The 27,399-nt window shown below is 34.3% G+C and overlaps 2 protein-coding genes across 3 annotated transcripts in view; one reads left to right on the plus strand and one right to left on the minus strand.

Annotated features, from left to right (window-relative positions):
- vps13a (vacuolar protein sorting 13 homolog A) overlaps positions 1-13,505 on the plus strand; it is a 108,384-nt gene extending 94,879 nt beyond the window's left edge. For both annotated transcript variants that reach the window (XM_039674912.2, XM_039674914.2), the window contains 5 exons: positions 752-866; positions 6,934-7,019; positions 9,690-9,813; positions 10,769-10,843; positions 12,573-13,505. In XM_039674912.2, coding sequence (XP_039530846.2) covers positions 752-866; positions 6,934-7,019; positions 9,690-9,813; positions 10,769-10,843; positions 12,573-12,620 — 448 coding nt within the window. In that variant the 3' untranslated portion in view covers positions 12,621-13,505. The remainder of the gene's footprint in view (positions 1-751; positions 867-6,933; positions 7,020-9,689; positions 9,814-10,768; positions 10,844-12,572) is intronic.
- Positions 13,101-27,223, minus strand: gna14a (guanine nucleotide binding protein (G protein), alpha 14a). The gene is made up of 7 exons (XM_039674918.2): positions 27,096-27,223; positions 20,440-20,624; positions 19,273-19,427; positions 17,545-17,673; positions 16,271-16,400; positions 16,041-16,194; positions 13,101-14,217 (listed from the first exon to the last, which is right to left on the minus strand). The coding sequence occupies exons 1-7, from the start codon at positions 27,214-27,216 to the stop codon at positions 14,027-14,029; spliced, it is 1,065 nt and encodes a 354-aa protein (XP_039530852.1). The 5' UTR covers positions 27,217-27,223; the 3' UTR covers positions 13,101-14,026.
- Positions 27,224-27,399: the final 176 nt, after the last annotated feature.

A 27,399-nucleotide genomic window follows, 5' to 3' on the forward strand; every position in this document is an offset into this window, starting at 1 on the left:
CATATTAAACTCCTAAAATTTTATTTTAGGTGCACTTGGGTACATTAAAACAGAACCCAACTCTATATTTCAATGAAAATGAAAAATTGATGCTGAAAATTGGACAAGTCAGAACAGTCGCTTGCCTTGATCTAACAGGATCAGGTTATTTTTAGGGCTGTGCAAAAATTAATTGCGATTAATCGCATTCAAAATAAAAGTCTGTGTTTACATAATATATTTGTGTGTGCTGTATATAATTATTTTGTATATATAAATACACACACATGCATGTATATATTTAAGAAAATGTGTTATTCATATCTAAAATATTTATATTTATATAATATAGATTATGTATTTATAAATATATACAGAATTTAAGCGCAAATAATTCTTAAATATATACATGCATGCATAGGTATTTATATATACAAAATAATTATATACAGCACACACAAATATATTATGTAAACACAGACTTTTATTTTGGATGCGATTAATCGCAATTAACTTTTGCACAGCCCTAGTTATTTTATGTTGAAAATAAAACAAACATAAAGTCTCTCAGCATTAGCTGTATCATGGAGGCTACAAGCCTATGTTTTGGGTAATCGATAAAGAAATAAATATGGAAAAAATTGATTCGTGGCGTTTGGGATGTTTTAAAAAAACGATTAATCAAAAAATCGTGTTTTTTTTGCCCAGCCCTAATGCATTGTCTGGGAAAGAGTCATTTGTGATTGTGTTTTCTGGCACTGTTTGCATTCAGAGCCGCAGAGACGTCTCAGGATGTGGAGAGCTTGCGTCCTCCTCGCTTCATCCACGAGGACGGGGTCATCCGGCCGTATAAGGAGAGAGAGGGAATCGGCAGTCAGATGCTCCAGGTGAACTCAACACTCCTGGGCTCAAGATACTGGCACATGCATTCAATCAATCAAACAATCTTTATTTATAAAGCACTTTACAACGACCGAATAGGCCAAAGAAATGGGCAGTTGGCATGTCCAGAAGAGAGCGTACAATTGAAAACACAAATAATAGAATAAAATAATTATATATCGCTAGATTTGTTCTTTTGTACTTCTACTTAAATATTTAAACAACAGCACTATTTAAATAAACTACAAAAATGGTGCTTGAAAATATCTGAGAGATATATATATAAACTATAAATTTGGGTCTCCACCAAGACTTCATTTATGGGATCAAAAATACAGTAGTAGCAGTAAAATATTATTACAATTTCAAATAGCTGTTTTCTATTCCTGTGATCAAATCTGAATTTCCAACATCATTACTCCAGTCGTCAGAGTCACATGATCCCTCAGATAGGGTTGCAACGGTATGAGATTTTCACGGTATGATAATCGTCTCAGAAAATATCACGGTTTCACGGTATACGATATTAAAACTATCATTATTATAATCAGCATCAGCTACAATGGCCCTTAAATGAATAAAAATAGATATTGTTTTTGGTTGAACATGGTTTATTGTAACAAAGGTTTTTTCAATAGAGTCTTTATGAAATGTATATTTATTTCCTCAAAAATTCTGGGTTGTCTGAAATAACTGATCTGGATTCTGTGATTGAATACAAAATGTATTTTTGAGAATGCAATCAGATAAAATGTAACAACTTTAGTTTGTCTACACAAGAGAAGTTTAATAAATTAAAACATGGACAAAAAAACTATACACAATAGTAATATATTTTAATCATAGGCTAAACCAAACTTTTTTTTTTCCAGGTTGTAGGGGAGAGCGGGGCACAACCTAACGCTTTTTGCTTTTGGCTCAATTAATTAAAAAATAATAATTAGGTTAGATTAATACTTTTTTTTACACAAGCAACATGCACATCTCTGCTACAAATGAACACTTACCAAAGTTTTTTTCTAGGACCTACCATTTTCGTACAGTTGGACTGAAAGTGACAGAAGTGCAAATGTTACAACTTACCCCATATGCGGGGTTAATTGTAACAGATAGAGGGGTTAGTTGTAACACTTGTGTGTAACACACATAATTCAGTACTATTTTATTTGTATAGTTTGATATTGTTTGTGCATCTGTATAGACAGATATCCATACATATCCCTCATCCAATCATCCTTCTATTATGGATCAATATCATGGATAGAGACATAGAAAAGGGCTGCATAGTTTTGCAATAAATAATAATAAATAAAATTATAAATATTGTAATTGCAATTAAATTAGATTTGTGTGTGGCAGCTGCATGATGTACAATTATTATTATTATTAATAATAACAGTAATGATAATACAAATTAGCTTAAAATAAAAATTTAGAGGGTTTATTGCATTAATAACAGGCCATATTTTTAATAAATAAACAAGTTATCATTCATATTACACTAAATTTTAAACATTTTAAATCCCAACATTGTTTGTGAACGTCTAACAAAGTTAAATGTATACTCAAACCTGAAAAGTTGTGTGGCTCCGTTTTCATTTGATTATCATTGTACACTTGGAGGCTTAGTTGTACCACTCTGTTAGAATTAACCCCGCTGTGTATTACATATTTTAAACCTAGCTAACAGTCGCTAGGAATTGCTGACATGTTTCAAAACGGTGCTATGTTTGAGCCAACAAGACGGTGATTAAGGCAATATAAAGTTAGATTTGGAAACGTAGGCTATACACCCAACTCAGAAACCGAAAAAAAACCTATGATGAAAAAAATTACTTTCATGGTGTCAAAACACTCTTTGTCCAGTATCGTCACGAAATATAATCAAAACTTTCCGCAAATTCGCGGGAGACCGTCTTCTGGCAGCAAGAGAAAAATAGCGGAAAGACAGCCTGCTTGATCCTGACGAACTGTGTAAACGGTCCGTGTTACATTTAACCCCGCGTTAACACCTACTGAACACCTATGAGTTTCAGTCGGTGTATTTGATGATTATTCTTTAAAAAAATAATTATAAAGTGCACATTAAGTGTTCTCTGTCTAGATATGTTCATGTGTTCACGTCTTCGTAGTGGCTGAGACAGCTTTAAAAACCATGAGCGTCATGCGTACTTGAGTGTGTACTAGATCTACTAGACGAAACGGCGCTGCTCATTCAGAGACACGCTGAAGGGGCTTGCACACCAGTCTTTTTGCGTTGTATATTCACAGACACACACATCGCGATTTGATTTAGGCTACTGCATTATTTATCCATCTATCTTTTTAAATCGCACATTTTACGTGGCATCTGTTTTGTAACGCAAAAAGACGCATGTGTGCGTCTTTTTGACAGACCGGGATTCCCTCAGCATGACAGAAATAATATGGCCTTAAGTTATAAAAGTTATGAATAACCTTTATCTTCACGGAGGGATGGTGTTCCTAAATATGGGAGAACATGTTCGACGTGTTTACTCCTTTTGCAGCCACTCTTCGTCCACATATCTTACAAACTGGATATCCATCTTCAAGGACAACATCACGATCGTTTTTCGGATATAAGTTACAAAATATTCCCATACTGCAGATTTTATTTTTATTTTTTTTGGCGGAAGATAGAGATTCGCAGCCTCTGTCTCGGACATTTTTAGCGCTGTATGGATATGGAGTAAGCAGTCAAGCTGAAAGAAGTTGCATGCGGCAGTGCAGGTGAATTCTGTTTTTTTTTTTTTACCGCGGATAAGCAAATGTGCACGATATGATAATCGTACACGTCAATATCGCGATAAACCGTCATACCGGTATACCGTTACAACCCTACCCTCAGAAATCACTCTAATATGATGATTTGATGCTCAAGCTTATGATTATTATCAATGAAGTTTGAAAATAAATCTATTAGTAACATTTGAAATGTCTCTACTGTCACTTTTGAACAGTAGTGTACATATTTAATATTGATTTATTTGAACAACATCTTGGTAATATATCCTTGTCAGCAACCCAGATACATATATACATAACACATATATATACAAAATAACATTGATTGATTTCTGATTTATTTGGAGTTGTTTCTTGCTCTAAAATACTTTGCCATTATCTTGAACACCCATCGCTGTCATTGAACAACCAGCTTTGACCAACATGAGTTGTCATGCTTGTCCAGGCTGGTTTATGCTGGTTAGTCTAGATTGTGGGCCAGTGAAGCTTTTCAACAGATCAGTCTTTCTGATGAAGCTGGTTGACCAAGGAAATCTCACAGTTTAAACTAGCTAAGAAGAATTATAGCCCAGCATCCACAACACTAACAAGGACCAAAGGGTTTGTAAATGAACCATCAGATGTAGTTACATTACACAGATTCTACAGGATTCATGTGTAAAACTTTGTGTTTAAGCTATTTTATGTACGTCAGATCCTTAATTGAGATTTGTTACAGATTTAGATGAGAATTTGCATTTACTCTGAATCCTTGCTGTTCCCTTAAAAAGGTTTTTTTTTTACACATGTTACCTTTGAAAGTATACTAAACTTGATAGCGGGCTGCGTGACGGTCATGCGCTCTTGATAGTTTCATCTTTGTCCAGTTGTGATGTGTTGTGTAGCTTGTGAGAGAGATTAGCCTCAGTAATGTTACAGTAGATGTAGTGTGTGCAACAGGGCTAAAGGCAGACATGTGCTTTCCACTGCTCCTAGAGTGTATGATTGAAAAAAATAGATATGTTTTTATTGAATATTGATGGAACAACAGAATTTGTGTGAAAATAAATCATAAAAGTGGTTATTTTTGTTTAAACGTCTTCTAAATGTATGAGGTGCCACAGACTCACTGGGTAAAACCAGCAAAAGGCACACAGTATTGATACAAAAACAAGTAATGTGTTTTTAATAATGTCTAAATTAAATCACTTTAGCAAAGTATGCACTATTTTTTGGTTTATTTTGAATTAATACAATTATACATTTTTGCTCAATAAATAAAAAGTATTGTTTTAAAAATACAGAAACAAAACTGTTTTAAAAAGTAAAGATTCTCAAAGCATTAAACTCATAATATAGATTTACAGTGGTAACATTACGTCATATTTAATTATATAATATAATTAATATAATATTTTTGAATATGATGGTTTTGTTATAAATATGGGGATTGTTTCTAAGATGGACACTCAAGTCAATATCATATTTACCATCTGAATTTAACCATGTCATGAACAACTGGATAAGTCAGACAGATATTTATCATGTTTATTATTGTGTCTTTCGCCCCAGCAGCAGTGGCACATTTTACCCCAAAAATCATACTTTTACATTTTCTTCCATCATTGAAAAACCATTGCTTTATTGACCTTGAACAAAACTGAAAATCATTAACAAGGGCTTTGTCTCAAAATATAGATATTAATTAGTATTAGATCAAATTAGCGCAGCAGTTACTGTCCGCGATCGCGTCAAATAATCAGACAGATTTCCACGTGCATCATCAAAAGTGGTTAGTATGAAACGTGCTGAGCTGAATTTGTGTGCCGTCTAGTGGTTTTAAGTTCACTTTGAAATGAATTTTTGGTATGTTTTATCTTACCTCAAGGGCATCCAAGATGTAGGTGTCTTTGTTTCCGCAGTATTTTCAATTTTGATATTTTTAGGTCAAACCGTTCTTGTCTATCAGTCATATAATGCAGGTCTATGGTCACCACCTCAAAGAGCATGCACAGAGAAGTCCAAATTAAACATGATTTAATGACTCATAAATGTAAGTACACATTGTTGGCCTAAAACACGAAACGAGCGATTTGTGTGAGAAAACGAACCGTTTTTATATAGTTTTTGCCTCTTGTAACCACAGCCACAAAGTGCCCGCGCCCTCAGATCACTTGGACGTGGCTGTGGTTACAAGAGGTAAAAACTATAGAAAAACTGTTCGTTTTCTCACACAAACCGCTCGTTTCGTGTCTTAGGCCATCAATGTGTACTTACATTTACGAGTCATTAAATCATGTTTAATTTGGACTTCTTTGTGCATGCTCTTTGAGGTGGTGACCATAGACCTCCATTATATGACTGACTGACAAGAACGGTTTGACCTAAAAATGTCAAAATTGAAAATACTGTGGAAACAAAGACACCTACATCTTGGATGCCCTTGAGGTAAGATAAAACACAGCAAACATTAATTTCAAAGTGAACTATCCCTTAAAAAGAGAATAAAGTCAAATTTAGCCTTTAGCCCCGCTGTATTTACTAGTAGTATTAGTGGAGTGTTTGCCAGGCTGAACTGGTGTTGTTCACACTCTCCTCTCTTGTCATGTTCGCAGAGCAGAACGGCTCTCTCTCTGTGGAGTAGGACTGATGAGGACGACGACAATACGCTCACTTTTGTGTCCTTTTAATAGCTTTTTATAGATATTCAGTCGGATTGTCTAGTTTGCATCTGAATCTGAATAATATACAATGTTTAGGTAGTTAGTGTTCAAAAAGTATGAATGTAAATATTGCTGTTTTATGATTAGGAATCTTGGTTTTATTCCTTCAGATGTTTTGTCCCACACCATCATCTGTCATTTTTCCTGAATAAAGTCTGTTTCCAAGTGCGTTTTTCATCATTAACCCATTCCACACCCATCAATCCCACTATGCACTGCAAAATTGTTTTGCACAAAGTACTCCTTGCTGAAGCAGGGGTGTGTACTGTGATTTTAGTCTTCTAGAAAACATCGTGACTAAACCTTTGCTTACGTTTTGCATTGAATTAGAGTCTTTTCACTAGGGAAATTCTAGAAAGTTTGCATTCTTGCATCCAGAACACGTTCACACAGGCAATAAGACTAAAATATTGAACAGTAAAAAGAAAAAAAATGGTTTTAGGGTTCCTAAAACTAGTGTGATTATATGATGATGAGTAGATAAGGTTTTGTTTTCATCAGTTCTTGTCATTATATCCACTCCTTCACCATATTTCAGAACAAGTCAGAGCACAGGATTGTGTTTTTTTTAATATATTAATTGGTTTCTCCATTTGGTTTGTAGAGTATTGAAAATGGACGGTTTGCCAAGTACAGGTACTTTGCTCATGCTAAGGTGAACGACTCAGATTTCCTGATGATCACTAAAAGGTAGGTGGATTTATTAAAAAAAAAACTAATTTTGCATGAGCAATATGTCACAAGAGCACATTTAGGTCACCGTTCACTTATTTGTACTCTCGGACGTCTGCCTGCAACTCATTCTGTGTGTGAAGAAGTGTTGAAGTTGAGGGACTAATATCACAGAAACACAATCTCACTTTAAAGCATTTTTAAAAAGTTATCGGCGTTAACGCACGTTTTATTAACAGTAACCCTATGAATCACTCGTAGTTAAAGCCAGGGTTTCCACAAAGTCTTTCTAACTCTGCCCGAATGCAGTTTAACGCTCTGTACTGTGGCGTGAGAGTCGTCTCTTCCACTTTACTACAAGATATATTAGCCCCAAATAAACACCTTAACACTCTTGGGTTGTTCGTTTCAGAGTCACACTCGGGGTGTTCGGGTCCAAATGGGCCCAAAGGCTGGGATTCATATTAAAAAAAAAAACAAAAATCATGATTTTTTTTTTTTTTTTTTACTCGTTTTTTTATAATATTTTTTTTTCTTTTTTTGGTGTTTTGAGAATTTCAAAAATAAAAAAATTATAACTAGTATTAATGCAATAATTATGACAAAACTGAACATAATAGAAAAAAATATTTTTAAAAAATATTTTTTGAATTTTTTTTTAAAGCTGTATTTCATTTTAGAATCAAGCCTAGGCCTCAAAAAAGCAATTTTTTGAAATAAGATGGATGCCATCTGGTGGACAAACTGAGCATTTTAAAAATGCAAAACACATATAATCTGAATTTTTTGGTGTGCTTGTGTATAAAAGTGTGTTTGTTTGTTTGTGTCTGGATATGTCTGTTTTGCACTCTTGATGTTTTATAGATTCACCCCTTCACTGTTGTGTGCTTTTTTTCAAGATCGTGGCTGATTTGTAGATTGTACGCACAAAAAAACTCTGTATTTTCACATTTTTGCCAATTTCCCATTCATTTTCCAAGTAGGTCCATTTGGACCCGAAAACCCCAAGTGTGACTATTTTTTTTTACAACCACTTAGACTATTCACATCCTGTCCCCAATTTTTGTGGGTGTTCAAATACCAAATACCAACAAAGTCACCAAATTCGGACCATTCCGAGGAAGCTGTGATTTAAAAAAAAAAAAAAAATTCTTCGGGTCCATTTGGGCCGTACAACCCCAGAGGGTTAAGGAATATTAAAAGTGCATATTACTAAAATGAATCATGTCTCATCATGTAATCACTCAGTGTTTCTATCATGGAAAAACATCAATAAAACAGCTTGTGAGCAGTATAGTCACGTCACGTTACATTTACCTCCGAAAAGTTATCCAGTGTTCACAGTTCGTTAGTTAAAACCTTAATTACTGTTATTTATTTATGTAAGTTTTTATGAAAACTTCCTTATGTGCAGATGAAATGTATTGATTTGAGTGTGATTGTTTTCTGACATATATTGAATATAATAGAATATATGATAGTTTGGGCTCTGTTAATAATTTTAACCTGTAATATTATAGTAAAGTACCAATATAGAGGGTTCTCTTCATAGATTACAGCTTTAGTTGGGATTTGAAGTTGACATTTAGGCCTACCTGAAATATTCACAGATGAATCATTATTGAATTGAAGACGGTTATCTCGCTGTCTTTAGTGCTAGCATTGGACAGCATGAGAACGTTTGAATCGAATCTCGAGATATTCTCACCAAACTATCGAGATCTACAGATCTGAATAATCGGTGCTATGATTTTGTATTGGTGGATCTCTACTTCTTTTTTGAGCAATGGATGTGTGTTTGCATGTTGCCTAACAATCTAAAGCCTTCATGTAAACAGCCTGAGCTCAAGCCAAATCTCAAGGGCTGGTATTTATCCTAAATAATAATGTAGGCAATCCAACTATCATCCACACATATGTTAATGTACGTCTTAGGAACTGCAATCAGATTGGATTCATTCAGATTGATTAAAAAAATCAGGGCAGAGTTTTCAGTGGAAATTATTTTACGCAACAAAAAGTTTTGGTTGCTCAAAGGTTTAGTTCACCTAAAAATAAAAATAAAATGTTTATAATTTACTCACCCTCATGTTGTTCCAAACCTGTAAGATTTTCATTACTCTTAAAAAAATATATAAATAAAAAAATAAGTCGGGTAAATACAACTTTACGTTTTATTAAAGAGAGACGTGATTTGATGTATATGCGCTTCTGTCTTCTGTTTACCATGTGATGCGTTCTGTGAATGTGTTTATACGTAAATAAACTCCTATCATATCTCTTCACACGACTCATATGGGTTCATTTTACACGCCTCTATGACCTTTCAATGGAAGGAAAGAAATCTCTCAGCTTTCATACACACATGAAAGGCATACACATATGTTTTATTAACACGGGCCCATATAAATATAAAACTTCCCCATATCCCCAAATATTACACTTAAGTACATAAACATTGTACCAAATCATGTGTCATTTTGAGATAACGACTAATAACACAATATAATAACATAATAATACAATAAAACACAAATATAATCAACCACCCAGAGCATAGCACATATTTACTTCCAACAGTGTAGAAATGCATGTGACTCCATGTAGCTGAATGATTATAAATGTGCGTCTCCATCATATTGAATCGTCTCCAGCTCCTGATGCAGTCTGTGTGTTTCCGTCTTGCAGGGGAATATTTTTCGTGACGAAGGGCACGTTTGGGCAGCTGACGTGCGAGTGGCAGTATCTCTTTGATGAGTTCACTAAAGCGCCCATGATCGTGGAGGGCAGGAGACTGCGGATAGAAGCAAAGGTACATCATACATGCTTTATTTACTTCATAATGGTCGCTGCTCTTACAGTGTGTGTTATTTTACAGTATCCGCTTACTATAATAACAAGGAACAAACCCTGAAACCAGCCCTAAACAAAGACTTACTCTGAGTAGTTAACTTGTATTACTCAGTACTTTTAGTACAAGTGAAGAGTTCAGATGCAAAAGCCTCTAAATGCCATTTGAAATTTTCTTCTAGAATGATCATTTTTATCAAGCTTGTATATTTAAGTTCAGTGATTTCACTTAAACGGCAATGATAATTACCTATTAATTGTTATTTAAGTGAAATGACTGAACTTAAATATACAAGTTTGATAAAAATCATCATTAAAGAAGAAAATTTCAAATGGCATTTAGAGGCTCTTCAAGTGCACATAGTACTTCAACACTTTCTCCACCTCTGAAAGGGCTTTTCTTTTCTGATGATGTCATCTAGGCCACGTAGGCGGGGTTAAAGCATTAAAGTCCCTCTGTAGTCAATCATTTGATCCCTGAAAACTCACCTTTGATCACCAAAATGACATAATTAAACCTTTATTCATGCCTTGAAATATCTTGAATGTAACTCGACACCCTTGCCTCATTTAGTATGCACAGGTCTATACATATGCAAATGAGCCCCGCCTCCACTCAGCTCAGCTCAGGGTTGACGATCACACGTTGATCTGATTGGTTACAAGGTCGTTTGTGACGTCAGAAACACCAAAGCGTGTTTTTGAGACTGTCTGCAGTTTTAAGGAGGAAATACTCAGCAATGCTGTCCACTTATCAACTTAAAGCATATTAAAAACACCACATAGACATATAATCAACATTAAAAGCTGGATTTACACCACAGGGGAACTTTTAAAGTAATAGCATTGACATGTTTGATGCAATTAAATAAAGGATTAATTTTGTTATGTTTGTTACGATGTTGTGTTTTTCACAGGAGAGAGTGAAGTCAGTGTTTCATGCCAAAGAGTTTGGGAAGATCATCAATTTCAAAACCCCAGAACTAGCAAAGGTAGAGTTGCACGTTTTTGCTCTAGAAGTTGGTTCATGAACTGTTATCTTAGTATTTCATAACAAAGGACACACTAGATCTTTAGACAGGAAGGAAACCGAGGCTGTGAGGGACAGAATTACAGTGTGTTCAACAACACTCATCGGTCAGCTGATGAAACGTCTTTCTGGGGGGGAGGGACTATAACTAATATAAATTTAAGCTCCTTATTATGTAGCCGAATCTGTGCTGGTTTGTATTGGCCGCCTCCAGTTTTCACTTTGTCTTGCCTCCAGCTAGCGCCGTGACGTAACTGGTCGGCTCGGAATTGGTCTATAACAGGAAACAGGAAACTAAATCTGGTTGTTTTAACCAAAATTATGTTGATTAAATGCAAATTCAGTTTGGGTGGAAATTAAAAATGAATTTCCTTTGATTCTCATATTCTGCCTTTGAGTTTCCTACTTGAAATATGTCCAAAATTCCCCAGCTTAACTTCCCATGGAAAGTTTCTGGAAAATGTACCATAAAATGTTCTGCTCCTTTGCAACCCTGAAGATGATAGACGGGGTCCTCGCTGGTCCTTAAAAACACATTTAAGCTCATAATAAATTGGATGTTTAATTGATTATTTTAAATTTTGGGATGAACAAAAATTTTCAATGAAAGTGTATTTCTGTATATTTCAGATATATATATATATATATATATATATATATATATATTTTGAGATTGGCATGGGGTACTTTCAATGCAAATCAAACCAGCTATTAGGCTAACTGAAGTAAAACCATGCCAATCTCTAGGTGTGGTGGAAGGTGTGTGATGATGTGGGGATATTTTAATCCCAAAGGCCAAGGGAACTTTATCAGGATGCATATTATCCTGGATCCATGAAATAACTGGCTTTTAAATATAAAAATCTGCCTGACTCTATGGGAATTTAACATAGGGGGGCCCTGACTTATGCACCCTGTATTTTAAGAAAAAAACATTTATTTATTTATGATACATTATTCTTTCAACAAAGAAAATTTGTGTTCTTAAAGGTTGGAGTTTTCCTCATTTTTCTAATTAAGGCATTAAGATCAACATCCAAAAGATGATTTTTTTTATTCCTCTTTTTAGGCAACTTTAGCATGGGGGCAAACACTTATTCACACCACTGTATATATGTATATATTCTATATTTTTAGATAATGTTTTTATTTTATATAATGAATTTGTAATGTATTTTATTACACTAAATTATATTTACAGAGTTTATTCAATTTTTGAGCACAGACCTGAAAATAAAATGTACAACTGAAGTCTGTGATCCAAAGCATTCAAGATTTATCACCGTTTGAATTTGGACGACACTGGGCACATTATTGCTGAATTAAAAAAAAAAAAAACATTTTTCACTTAACTTAAAAAAGCTTTACATTTTTATTCGGAAAATTACACAAAAATACTAAATACTATTTTTTTTTTTATGAAATATATATTTTCCAAAACCGTATTCCAAAAAATTTTCGGTGAGAAAATTAAAGCCATAAATCTAAACAAGATCTGTTCCAAATTTGAGGTTGATATCTCAAAAAATGAAGAATATGTTTGGCCGCAGTACCAAACGCTTCCACTAGATGAAATGTGCCTCTCATTCATTTCTAATGCATGAAGAGTCCAAGTGTGACTATTTGTTTTTCAGGACCATTTAACCTTTTCAAATCATGTTCATTATTTTGTGTGTGTGTGTCGTCCGCAGTGGGTTCTGGGCCGGCTGGAAGATGCCAGGGAAAGCCTGACGAAGTAACCACAGTTGTGCCTTTACTCTGCATTTGCAGTGTGCCATCTTACAATATACCCACAATGCAACGGTCATCCACAGAACACGGTAATGACTGTTAGACTGTGCGCTTGTGTTCGGATTACATTACACTGTATTTTTCAGTCCTCACCCGCTGTCCAATCCCTATTTTGCAAAACTCATTTACATATTGTCGTTTACAATGTGCCTCGACGCGCATCGAACCTCGTCTCTTAACAAAACCCGCACTAAATTAAGGCGTCGTTTTATAAATGTATTGATAAAGACCAATACACTGTATGTATATTAATTGTTTGTCTTTACATGTGGCGTTTAAATAGAAATGACCAGGAATGTATGGAAATGGTAATCTCTTACAGGAGAGAAGGGATGTTTTTAATGTGTGGCTCTGCATGTTTCTCAGTGTCTATTTGATTGATTCTCCAGCTTGTGTTAGTTCTCAACAGTAACTTTTTTCCAGAGCTGCACACACCTGTACAAATATGCAAGCTGTAATATTTATCTGTGGTGCATTTACTTAAGGAATGTTGAATGATTTGACATTAAAGTCGTCATGAAACGCTATTTATTGGGTGACCTGTAAATGATGTAACCCTATAGGATTAGGATAGGCAAGTCGCTGTTCAGTCAGTTTCAGGATGCCTTTCTAAAATCGAATTACGGTTACTGCAATAAAATGAATTGACGCATCAAGTTTCCAGGTGGATTAAATCAATACGATTTCTGTGCATCTTTTTTTCATCATGCAACTGGAAATGCATGAATCTAGGAAAGTAAAACTGAGAATTATGAATGCCATATCATGACATTTTATTTTCTTGTCATTTTTAATTGATTATGCACATTTAATAAATGCGTTTTGAATTTTGACTTGGACTTATTTGAGTAACAAACAACATATGGCTGTATATCCTTGTTTAATAAATATTATCAAAGCAGATAAAGACATTACAGTTTAAAGGCACTTCAGGAATTCATTACAGCTTGAACCTGCTCTCAACCGCTAGTAAACCAATGAGGTAAAATCAAGAATTCAACTAAGAATATGCATGTTAATGATATACAAATGATGAAACAACATTGTTTAATTTCTACAAATGACCAATCAGAGTTGTGTTAAGATAACTAGATAAGGTGACTTCAGAGCATGTATCTAACGTAAACTTTTCCCTCTACTGTGGCTCTTCTACAAGTAGTTTGATCTATTTTACATCCTTTGTAAACTCTACTTGCACGAAGAACACGACGGCAGCATCTGTTGTCGGTGTAACCCACGACCTAAGGAAGGCTGACTCTTGTAATGGTGCATTAAGGCTTGTTTTCAGGAACCCAATCCATTAGACAGTTCTCAGAACAGTGTGAAGATAAAGTGAGCGCTAACTCTACTGGTGTTAAACCAGGTTGAACTCTTTGAGGTTGTGTCTCAGGATGGTGTCTTTGACGGCGGCGAAGATCAGCCGGATGTTCTCCGTGTCCGTGGCACAGGTGAAGTGAGAGTAGATGGTTTTGTCTTTGTCTTCGTTCTCGTCCTGGTACATCTTCAGGATAAATTCCTGGGCTGACTTTGGATCATTTTTGGGGCCTGAAAAACAAAAACAAAATGATGTGGGTAAATGATGTCATGCTTGTTTTTTTCGCTCATATCCATTTATTTGAAAATACGTTGAAAATGCAATGACTTGAAGTATAATTTTCTGTGATGAGCATGTTTTTATTTCTGAATTAAAATTGATTTTTATATTTTTTGGTGTCAAAGTTGAAAATGTCACCGTGGTTCAACTCTTCAAATTATATTATCATATTATATTGTAATATATATCAAAACATGTTCAATATATCTCTCAATATATCTCTATATATATCAATATATCTCTATATTAATATATATATATATATATATATATATATCAATATATCTCTATATCAATATATATATATATATATATATATATATCAATATATCTCTATATCAATATATATATATATATAAACTCTTCACTGTTGTTCCTGAAACTTTTAATTATATTATATTAAATTAAATGTAATTAAATGTATTATATTAAAATATATTAAAAACATTTTCAAAAGATAAAAAAGAAAAAAAAAATATATATATATATATATATAAATAATAATAATAATTATTATTAATATATATATATATATATATATATATATAAACTCTTCACTATGTTCCTGAAACTTTTAATTATATTAAATTAAATGTAATTAAATGTATTATATTAAAATATATTAAAAACATTTTCAAAAGATAAAAAAGAATATATATATATATATATATATATATATAAATAATAATAATTATTATTATTATTATTAATATATATATATATATATATATATATATATATAAACTCTTCACTGTTGTTCCTGAAACTTTTAATTATATTATATTAAATTAAATGTAATTAAATGTATTATATTAAAATATATTAAAAACATTTTCAAAAGATAAAAAAGAATATATATATATATATATATAAATAATAATAATTATTATTATTATTAATATATATATATATATATATATAAACTCTTCACTATGTTCCTGAAACATTTAATTATATTAAATTAAATGTAATTAAATGTATTATATTAAAATATATTAAAAACATTTTCAAAAGATAAAAAATAATATATATATATATATATATATATATATATATATAAACTCTTCACTATGTTCCTGAAACTCTTAATTATATTAAATTAAATGTATTATATTAAAATATATTAAAAACATTTTCAAAAGATAAAAAAGAAAAAATACATTTTAAGAACTATATATTGAAAAAAAATGTATAAAAACTCTTCGCTGGGTTCCTGAAACTTCAAATTATATTATTATATTAAAAATATTTTCAAAAGAATACATATATATAGTTTGAGATTAGTTGAGGCTATAAAATATTATGACAAATATTTTAAAAAAATGGCGTAAAAATGTTCAATGAAATCATCAAGAGAAAAATAGCCTCTTTGTTTTAAACTGGACACCTTTATATGAAATTGATCCATACATTAATAATATTGCAGTTTATCTTTAACAAAATAGCTGTTTGGACAGGATTCCTTATTCACATGATGATGCACCTGGGCTGCGTCCCAAATCACACACTTCCCTACTATCTAGCAGACGACTAGAGTATGTGACAAAAGAAGAGTCTGAATTAAACAGCAGGTGAAAAGTCCCTGAGATTCTGAAGTGTGAACATGATGGACACTTTACTATCCCATGAGGCCACAGGAGAGGGTTTATGAATGACGCTGGTAGATCACATGATAATGACAACAGAGACTTTTTTTAGCGCTCACAAAGTAAGTACTTAAAATAAGTATGCGATCTTGCCCTCATCTCACATGTAAACTGCATCAATGACTCACCTGTGAATTCTGGGAAATATGTGGCCAGGTGCGAGTGAACGATCTTCTCCTTCAGGATGTCTGTCTTATTCAGAAAGAGAATCACAGACGACTGCTGGAACCAGGGATACGTGATGATGGTTTTAAACAGAGCTTTACTCTCCTCCATGCGATTCTGGGACACAGGAAACACGAGGTGAGCATGAAGCCGGAGAGAAGCGAGAGAACCTGAACCTCGGCGTGAACCTCACCTCGTTGTCGCATTCGGCGAGGACCTGATCGTACTCGCTCAGCGCCACCAGGAAGATGATGGAGGTGACGTTCTCGAAGCAGTGGATCCACTTCCTGCGCTCTGACCTCTGACCCCCGACATCCACCATCCTGATGAGGTCAGTAGCAGCAATTAAACAAGTAATCACATCAATATGCAAACCAGAAAGCCATGGGTTCCCTTTCAAAGGTTTTATATTATACATATTTGAAACGTCAAAGTAATTGAATTTATTATTTTGACCCTTATTCATCGTCTGGTGTCGTTTAAAGCTGCACTGAAACTCTCATTTGGACCTTGAACCGTTTGGTCCCCATTGAACTCCATTATATGGAGAAAAATCCTGGAATGTTTTCATCAAAAACCTGAATTTCTTTTCGATTGAAGAACGAAAGACATGGACATCTTGGATGACATGGGGGTGAGTGAATTATAAGCAAACGTGTTTTTTAAAAGTGAACTACTCCTTTAAAGGGCACATTTACACGTGTTACGTATGCGTTAAATTTGTGTTTTTCAAGTTAAACTTGTGCTTATAAAACGTAAACTTTTTTATTTATTGTTGAAATGGCCGCTAGTTTCGCTTGATAAGACCCTTATTCATCACTTGGAATCGTTTAAAGCCCTTTGAAGCTGCACTGAAACTCTCATTAGGACCTTGAACCGTTTGGACCCCATTGAAGTCCATTATATGGAGAAAATCCATACAGAACTTCATTTCTTTTCGACTGAAGAAAGAAAGACATGGACATCTTGATGACATGGGGGTGAGTAAATTATCAAGTATTTTTTAAAAGTGAACTACTCCTTTAAGGGCAAAACAGGTTTAACTGGTTGTTTCAACCGTCCCAACAGCGCCTCCTGCCAGTTAAACCTGGTCATAGGAAAACCGCTGGTTATGTCTTCACACATACTGTAATAACAGGCTAATCAACTAACAAACACACAATATGACTCAGGAAGAGATGAATTGTAAACGTATTTGTCTGTCTTCGTCAAAATAGCCTATTAAATAGATTACGCAAATGGTTAATATGAACCTTTAAATTAAAATAAATTACAAAATATGTTTGTAACAATACGTGCATTAGTTACTTGTCAGGTATTGTATTGCATTAGATGAATAGTATGCTTCATTGAAATTAAAACTATGTTTACTTAAATCATTCTATATTTGAACCGAATAACACATGATACTAAGAGAACACACGTGTGTGTGTGCTGATGCATGCTGTGGTGTGTTAGGACAGTTACCTGAAGATGACGTTCTCCAGGTCGAAGGGATACTCGATGATTCCTGTGGTGGGAACTCGGACTCTCAGAATATCCTGCTCTGTGGGAACATACGCCGCATCTGTAATCCGATCCAGGTCGCTCAGGTAGCTGTAGCGGGACCACAAAACAAATCCTGTGGTCAAATACTGTGGAAAGTGTGCACACAGAGAGTTTTACATCACAATACCACACACACACACATTCTGGATGTTTAGAGAAATGCAGGTGATTCGATTTAACACACTTCTAATACTTAGTACACTAAATGTATTGAATGCACACTTCAATGTGTAGTGTACTTCACATCTTAAAAGTATCTTTTTAAACAAACTACTAGCAGAAAATATAATATACAAGAAATACAAGTGTACTTATAAAGAGCACACTGTCACGACTATGTTTAACACACTTGAGTAGACTTAAAGGAGTAGTTCACTTTTAAAAAAAACTTTTGCTGATAATTTACTCACCCCCATGTCATCCAAGAGGTCCATGTCTTTCTTTCTTCAGTCGAAAAGAAATTAAGGTTTTTGATGAAAACATTCCAGGATTTTTTTCCATATAATGGACTTCAATGGGAACCAAACGGTTCAAGGTCCAAAAGAGAGTTTCAGTGCAAACTGCAAACTGTTCAAAGGGCTTTAAACGATTCCAGACGATGAATAAGGGTCTTATCAAGCGAAACGATCGATCATTAAAAAAAAAAAAAAAAGTTTTAAGTTTTATAAGCTCAAACGCTCGCCTTGCTCTGTGATGTGCGTGTGTGACTCTCCTGTTCAAACTCATTCATCAAAATGAACGAAACTTTTTCCAAGTCAATTCGTTCATTTCGTTCGTTGAATCAACCAAATGACATGAAAAAAGATTTGTTTATTTTAATAAACGAGTTCGAACAGGAGAGTCACGAACGCGCACAGAGCAAGGCGAGCGTTTGAGCTTATAAAACTTAAACTTTTTTTTTTTTTTTAATGAGTGATTGTTTCGCTTGATAAGACCCTTATTCATCATCTGGAATCGTTTAAAGCCCTTTGAAGCTGCACTGAAAGTGTCTTTTGGACCTTGAACCGTTTGGTTCCCATTGAAGTCCATTATATGGAGAAAATCCTGGAATGTTTTCATCAAAAACCTTAATTTCTTTTCGACTGAAGAAAGAAAGACATGGACATCTTGGATGACATGGGGGTGAGTGAATTATCCGCAAAAGTTTTTTTAAAAGTGAACTACTCCTTTAAAAATTGCACGGTCAATTGCAAAATTAAGGTCAAATTAATCATTTTTCCTTAAAGTAACAAACTAAAGCACTTAATTATAGTTTTAACTGTATAACTAGTTATTTGATATTAGTTTGAAAGTTCATATATTTTAAATGCACTGAATTGTTAAACTGTACTTCAAATGTTACTTCACTTTTTACAAGTTTCAATAGAAATGTCATTAAGTGTATTTTAGTTGATACCATAAATGCTTGCCAGTACCTTCGGCAGTACACTAAATATTTAAAGTACTTAAGTAAACCTCCTAAGTTCAACTAATTGCGTTTAATATATATTTTAACTGCAATACATTCAGTTCACACTGAAAGTATATATTTTTTCCAAGTATATTATTTACATAATAAGAATTATTTCTAAAATTTATTTCTACAGAGCTCCCTGACCAAAAACACAGAGATTCTAGTTTTAATTGGTTCACAATTGCAAGACTGACTATTTGGCAGAGTCAGTTAGCTGGTACTCTCGACGGCGGTCGTAGCATTCCTGAATCCCAGAGTCGTTCCACAGACTACGGATGGCGTTCACTTGGTTCTCGTCCAAACTCATGATCTTATCCACCTCGATATCATTCGCCAATGTAGCATGAGCCTGTAGAGACAAGCACAGCCAATCAGGATTGACCACTGACTCCCAGGGGACCAATGAGAGTGTGCGGTCAAGAAACCCAATGCAGAAAACAGCCAATTAATGAGAGGAGCATACTGTATAAACATGAGTATAAAAAGCATGATATTGAAGTCCAATTTGTTATTAAATACGCAATGACCAAAATGAATTCCTGATGTTTGTAAGCCTCCTTCAAACAAGACAAATATATTGAGAAGCAAAATTGCATTAGATGATAGATAGAATATAATTTGTCTTTTGATTTTTAAAAGTATTGTGATTATTTTTCAGATATAAAAACTTCAAACTGGATGGAGTCTGATCCGGCCCACGTGCACAAATCCGTTCAACACTAGGTGGCGCAATAACAAGTACATTTATATTTCAATTATGTGCTCGATTTTCTAGAAAAAAAAACAGTTTTCTCAGCCTCGTGCAATTCCAAATGTTCCATGGAACGCAAAATATTTTGAACAATGTTTTTTGTCCAGACAATGAAAGTCAATGGGGTCCAAAACAACAATTTTCTTTTCTTTTTCTTTTTTTCACTGAAGAAGAAAGTAAGTCATACAGTTTTAGAGAAAATGAGGGTAAGTAAATGATAACTCATAAATAAATGTTCATTGTTGGGTGAACTATCCCTTTAAAGACCCCCTGTGGTGAAAATCAAGCATTTAATGTTGTTTATATGTGTATGTGATGTTATTAATGTGCTTTAAGTCGACAGCATTGCTGAGTATTTTCTGCTTTAAACTGGGCAGGGCTAATTTGCATATTCATAGAGGTGCGTATACTAAATGAGGCAAGGGTGTCGAGTTACATTCGAGATATTTTAAGGCATAAAGAATTTTTTTTTATAGAAAAAACCTTTAAATATGTAGTTTTGGTGATCAGAGATGAGTTTTAAGGAATAAAACGACATCAGCACGCCAAAAACGGATGAAGAAAGCTTCAAATTGATCAGAATGTTCAGATGTGTGTATGTGTGTGGTACCTGGTTCTCTGGTTTAGCATAAGCGATCTTGAGCATGTCCATCGCTCTGACCATGGACTGCATGGCGCTGATCACGTTCTGATGGACGAGTTTAATGAAGCCCTTCTTATCTTCATCAGTGTAACCCGAGCCATGAATGATCCTCATCTGTTTAATGAACGTACTCTTGCCACTCTCACCTGTGCCTACAAAAGAGAAAAGACTTATGTTTCTAAATGTTTTTGGACAAACTTTCATTGTAGAAATGTTGAAATGATTTCCATCAGTTGAAATCCAATTCCAGAATCCACAAATTATTTTAGATCATTTTAATAATTGAACATGCATTCTTTCATAAATGAACAACTATAATGACTTTGCTTTGATTAATAACACCAATGGTTGGATTGAATCTGGCCGCTTCTCATTTGCTTATTTTCCCTCAGAGATGAACGCAAGGTAAATCTGTTTAGTGTTTGGCTACTGTTGCGACGAGACTGAGTGTGTGTCTTGCCAGAGTTGTGTTTATATTCTCCAGCTGCTGTGTGTGTGTTCTCACGACAGCTGTAAGATGGAAATCTGAGGATCGTTTCAAACAGTGTAATGTCCCAGTGAGGAGAGGGAAATACATGTGCAGCCCGCCCGCGTTATTATCCAAAACTAAAACCATAAAAAAAAAAAACATTTAAAAACGTAAAATAAAATGACTAATTTTGTTTCAGATAGTTGCAAAGGCAGCGTTTCTCATTTTCGTTTAGTAATAAAATGACTAAAACTAAATAAACTGGACATATTTTTGAGAAACGGCAAAATTATTAAAACAAGATTAAAGTGAAAACAGAAATTCCAAATATGAACAAAAACAAAGAGTATGTCAATGATAATGCATGATAAATTAATTCTAAACTCCCAACCAGCCCAGCCAGACTTGAGTTGTGTAGGTGCGATCTGTTGTGACATCTCAATCATGGTGTCTATGGATCTAATGTGTACATATTGAGTAGACTCATTCCCTCTGTCAAATTTGAGGGATCGAGGGTCAGTACATATAAAATCCCTAGTGTATGTACGAGTGAATGTCTAAAAGTGGAGTTAGGGTTAAACACTGCCCCAGTCGGTCAGTAACGCTCTGTTTAGTTCCTGTCTCTATGGAGAGCCTAAGCCCCTCCCCTTCCGGTCGACCATAGGACCTTATTTCAAAAAAATATTGTGTGGCGAGAGACAACAAATATTTTGATCTGGTTTGAATTGTGCCCTGAATTACACATATGATGTTTGTCAATTTAAAAGATACTTTTTAAAGTAAAGAAAGTCGCAGTTTGATGTAAAACCGTTGAGGTATAAGACTACGTAATTACAAAGACTACAAACCCCAAAGGCGCACATTTTCTCTCAATGAATGAAGCTAACTTTACTGAGGCTAATGTCTGTCATTGTTTCTACAGTCTTACGTTATAATCGTAACGTTACGCCGTCATACCTGAGTGTTTTGTACCAGACTGCACACACACGAGCAGCGGATCTCACTCGTTGTTTCGCTTCCCGGGAGATGTAGTTCACAGAGCGATTTTCACATAAAACTAAATGTTACTCTTCTGTTTCATGACAAACTGCGACATTCCTGTCTTTCAGAATGATCTTTTAAATTGACAAACGTCATATGTGTAATTGAGGGCACAGTTCAGACGGAATAAAAAGATAAGTTGGCTCTCGCCATTGACTCCTTCCGAAATAAGGTCCAATGAGCCGGAAGCGGAGGGGAGGGGCTTAGGCTCTCTATGAAGCCCTTCTTTCTGAAAAGCACACTGTGCTCTGATTGGTTGTCTGGATCAGTGTGTTGTGATTGGTCGAGCCCTTTGAGTGTGTTTGGGAATTGTCCCTCTCCTTCCCATAACCACCAGTTACTACTAACAAACTCAACCCTTTATTCCGCGCATGAATTATTATAATGAGGAACATTGTGACGTGTCGTTCCCGGAAGAAACTCAAGACTACAATGGAGGCGTTTCAGGAGTTCAGAAACACTGACACTCGTATAGAGAAGAACTGGAACGTCGCAGAGCTTTTTCATTCTCAAACAGCAAAGAAAGATGAACATGGAAAATAGGTTACATTTTTTTTTTTTTTATTCTCTCTCTCAGTTCAAAATGTCAAACATGAAATGACAGTGTATTTTTGCGGAAAGTAATAATGAACAAATTCACCCGGCAGACAGTAAAAGCCGAGGGGTGATAGATAAGAGACGGAGAAGACCAGAGAGATTTGGGGTGTATGTGTTTCAGTGAGTTTTGTTTAAAGTGTCGTGTGGCAGAATATCTGTCTTGCCATTGGCCAATAAACAATCCCTGAGTGCACTGAGAGTCTCCACACTAAAGCCATACTCCACACACACTTCAAACCTCACTACACACTCACTTACTAATCATATTTGAGTTTTGCGAGCTGGTTTGACTTCATAAAGGCTCAAAGTATATCATTCCCAGGTCAGATTTAGCCTAAATTACTGACTTAAAAGACAAAGACACTCCACAGACCAGCATTAACTCTAAAGCCTCATACTTTCTGTGGTCGGACAATGAGGCGTGATGTAAATGAATAAGAATAAGGTGTGTGTTCTGCTCGCCGGCGCCTGATGTTTGACACTTTTACAGCTGTCTGAGAGACGGTGAAGGTTTGTGTTTCTTCTGCAGTGCAATGCGTATATAAATCAGACATACATGCAGTAAGTCCATATTCCGTTACACATATTTCTTCAGCGATGATTCCAAGTTTTTTAGAGCGATAATATATCTTGAATTATTTACCAGCCACTTAACAGAAACATATGGCTTAAAAAAAAAATCTATAACAGTATATCAGTGATAATGCGTGCTAAATAATGCATGATAAACTCCCAACCAGCCAGACACAGCAACACTGGCTCAACCAATGGTGTGAGGTGGGGGCGTGGCCATTTGTTTTTCCGACCAATGGACGATGGGGGTGTGTTCTGCAGGTTGGTTTTAGTATATCAATAATAATGCATACTCATTCTAGCTTCATGAATGTTAAAATGAAGCTCGATTTTAATTCGCATCCAAACGCGCGTTAAAAACGCCCTTGCCGATTGATACAGTAACAATTCCATTTAGAATTTTAAATGACAATAAAATCAAAATTCTGCAACTACATTTTGCATTGAGCAATAAAGCAAGTTTTTTACTGCTCTTTTTTATAATATTTTGTTTGCCATTAAGCAAATCTACAATACATTTCTTAATGTCTGGCAAAAGGTGTGGCAAAAAGTTCATTTTAAAGGTCCTGCTTTAAAATTTGACATGAAAATGTGCCGTTCTGCATTCAACCATTCTCCAAATTTGCATGCATTAGAATCTTGAGAAAGTCGTAGGTGACATTGCGATGCTTTACACAAATGAAAATGAGCAGATTTGAATGATTTCACCTCGAAACCAAGAGTCCTGAGATTTATCGGCTTTATAATAATGTTCAATGGAAAAGGGGAGTCTGTAGGAGGTTAAGGGGGTTAAAGATTATGTTTTTGAAACCTTGATTGTAATAATAATAATAAGTAAACAGGAAATTACAAAATAATTATCAATATAAACAGGTCAACAGTTTGAAATAGATTTACATTTTTTTTATTTTAAAGGCTACATTTATTTCATTATTATTTTCTTAAAGTTTTTGCTGCGCTATATTTTTGTAGAAACCATGATAAAAGTTTGGGGCAAGTAAGATACAAAAAGAAAGAAATGAATGCTTGTGGATTCAATAAACTGATGCATAAAACATTAATAAAACAAAAGATTTAAATAAATGCTGTTCTTTTCAACTTTCTCTTCATCATAGAATCCTTAAAAAATAAAGCATTCATATACTGATAATAATATGAACTGTTATTAATAGTAGTGAGTACCAATAATAATTAGTAATATCTGAGCAGCCAATCAGAATGAGTTCTGAAGGATCATGTGACTCTGAAGACGCTGAAAATTCAGCTTTGATCCCAGGAATAAATTAAACTTTACTCTATAGAAAACAGCTATTTTAAATTGCAATAATTTTTCACAATATTACTGTTTTAATCAAATAAACACAGTCTTTGAATTATTTCAAACATACACTATTAAAATTTAGGGCTGTGCAAAAATTAATTTTTTCCAAAATAAAAGTCTGTGTTTACATAATATATTTGTGTGTGCTGTATATAATTATTTTGTATATATAAATACCTATGCACGCATGTATATATTTAAGAAATATTTGCGCTTAAATTCTGTATATATAAATACATAATCTATATTATATAAATATAAATATTTTATATATGAATAACACATTTTCTTAAATATATACATGCATAGGTATTTATATATACAAAATAATTATATACAGCACACACAAATATATTATGTAAACACAGACTTTTATTTTGGATATGATTAATCGCAATTAATTTTTGCACAGCCCTATATTAAATGTACTTTTTTTTATTTCCAAACAATCGTTTTTGGAGGATTATCTGTTAATGACACTATTGTGATTTATATTACCGTCATTCCCCCCAAAACAAAGTCTTTCTAATAAAATATGGGCAACACTGTACAATAAGATTCACTAGTTAACTAGCATGAACTAATAATGAACTGCACTTATACAGGATTTATTAATATTTGTTCATGTGAATTTCAACATTTACTAATACATTATTACAGCTAACATGAACAAACAATGAACGGCTGTATTTTTATTCAGTGACATTAAGAAAGATTAATAAATACTGTATTGCTCATTGATAGTTGCTATATTAACTAATGAACCTTATATGGCAAAGTGTTACCAAAATATGTTTATAAAGAATTGAATTGTATTGTACTGTGGTCACACCTAAAAGTACTTGACTTTTTGTACACAAAACACACACGCACATGACAGTGCAATGCAAATGTTTTGTTTTACATATTGTAAAGCGCATGGTCATACAATAGACTCATGTTTGACATGTAAAGAAAACTCAATGCAGCTAAAAGCGAGTGTGTGTACGCGAGGCTTATCTTGACCTTTCCGTCGGGTCTGTCTCGAGGGCCAGCGTAATAATGAATCTACCGGGAGACAGATTCAGCTCACACACTCTGCACAGGTGTGTATCGATGAACCGCTGTTACAATTATAAATGACATGCACGACAGAACACAACAGCCATTTCTCCGAGAGATAGTGACTTTGGAAATGAGTGTGTTGAGGGAGGCAGAGCTGTTGAGGAAAGTGTGTTCGTTCACTGCAGGTCTGCTTTGCATGCTTTTGCATAGACCAGAGGCAGTGCCGTGCGGCCAGGAACTGCTGTGTGAAACGGTGTAGCTAAACACACACACACATCTCTTTCTATAAATCTAGACAGGCACAGACCCCACCAATACACCAAACCATGTGTCATAAGCAAACAAATGCTTATTGAGACACTTTTGCACAGTGATTGACCTTTTAATGTCGGGGTCGCAGTCATTTTGGTAATCCATGTCCTTCAGTATACTTGAGTGCAAACTGAACCTAATGTTTTCTGAGACTTAATTGCGTGTTATTTGCAATTAAATGTATTATAGTTTACATTCATTTTAAATGCAATTAGTTGAAATCAAGAGTGTTTTTTGAGCCCATCTGTATGTCATTTCAAAATATGGTTAAAGTGTACTACCGAATGTACTGACAAGCAACTAAAGTAAAATATATTTAATGTCATTTCTATTGAAACTTGTATGTCATGCATTTGTAATTACGCATTTGTACAGATGAAGTTGCCATTTAGCTCATTTAAAATAAATTAACGTTCAATAACACTTAATTTAACATTGAATAGCACTTTCTTTAAAGCACAGCAAAAGATTATGAATTAAAATGTACTTTGAAGTTAAAAAATGGCATTATTACAGTGCCGTTTAAACGCGTACTTAAGATACTATAAAAGTGTAATTCCTTTAAGTACACTTAAGTGGCCTTTTATTTCAATATTATCTGAAAATACATTTTTTTCTTTAAATATAGGCCTACTTCCAAGGTTTGAAGTATACACTACTAGTGCACATTCAATACGGTTAACCATATTTTGTCCTTAAAGTTACATTTTACGTTTTGTTTTTATTTTTTACTATTTTTAATGGTATTGAAACGATTTTGGCACTAACGTAAACACACAACAAAATCGTGATGTGAAAAAAAATCACACAAAATAATCTGCCAAGTGTCTTCCCTAAAAAGAGACCAAACTTAAATATTTGCTCCAAAACATTCAAGATTTAGGCTATGACAGTTTAATATAGAAATACATGTTCAGGTCCATGCTTCAAACGTGTATTAACCCTTGCCTGCAGCACAAATATAATTTAGCAACCCTAAAATCCCCTAAAAATACAAATTAATATTAAAAATAAATATTAATATTAAATAAAAAATATCATCGAACAAATGTAGTGTACCCTATAATCAAAAAGTACAAATAAATGGGGGTTATTTTTGACCGCGCGCGAACATTTCCAGAGGGTTACGCGCACTTCCTTCACACAAACCTGCCGTCACGTTCACACAGGTGTCCTAAAAAAGTAACTATATCTGTCTGTCTATTAGTAAAGCGTCTTTTTCTAATCGTTTTCACATCGTTAACTGATATTGCACGTGTCCCTCACCCAGCAGCAGCAGCTTGAGTTCTCTCCGGGAGTCTTTCTTGTCTTTCCTCAGTTGTTTATCGATCTCCTGGTTTATCCTCTGTCTCTCCTTCTCGTCCGCAGACATGCAGCATCCAGCCATGATTCTCTCTCTCTCTCCCTCGATGATCTTCAGCACACTATAGTTAACTTACAGCTTTAGTTGGATGTAGGCTATTTCCTTCTCCTTTGCTCCACACCACAGTCTGAGAGTTCATGAATGGGCTCCTCCTTTAAAAGTCCACTGAACATAATCTCCAGCTGTGTAGCAGAACTTGTGCCTGGA

The sequence above is a fragment of the Pimephales promelas genome, chromosome 14 (genome assembly GCF_988280905.1).
Source record: "Pimephales promelas chromosome 14, fPimPro1.hap1.1, whole genome shotgun sequence".
In the NCBI taxonomy this organism is placed as follows: Eukaryota; Metazoa; Chordata; class Actinopteri; order Cypriniformes; family Leuciscidae; genus Pimephales; species Pimephales promelas.

Excerpts from the sequence above, each read along its gene's own strand:
- gna14a (XM_039674918.2), bottom strand. The coding sequence starts at position 27,216 with ATGGCTGGATGCTGCATGTCTGCGGACGAGAAGGAGAGACAGAGGATA. Across the intron at positions 20,625-27,095 it reads ACTCAAGCTGCTGCTGCTGG|GCACAGGTGAGAGTGGCAAG; the intron begins GTGAGGGACACG and ends TCTCTTTTGTAG. Across the intron at positions 19,428-20,439 it reads ATGCTAAACCAGAGAACCAG|GCTCATGCTACATTGGCGAA; the intron begins GTACCACACACA and ends TTGTCTCTACAG.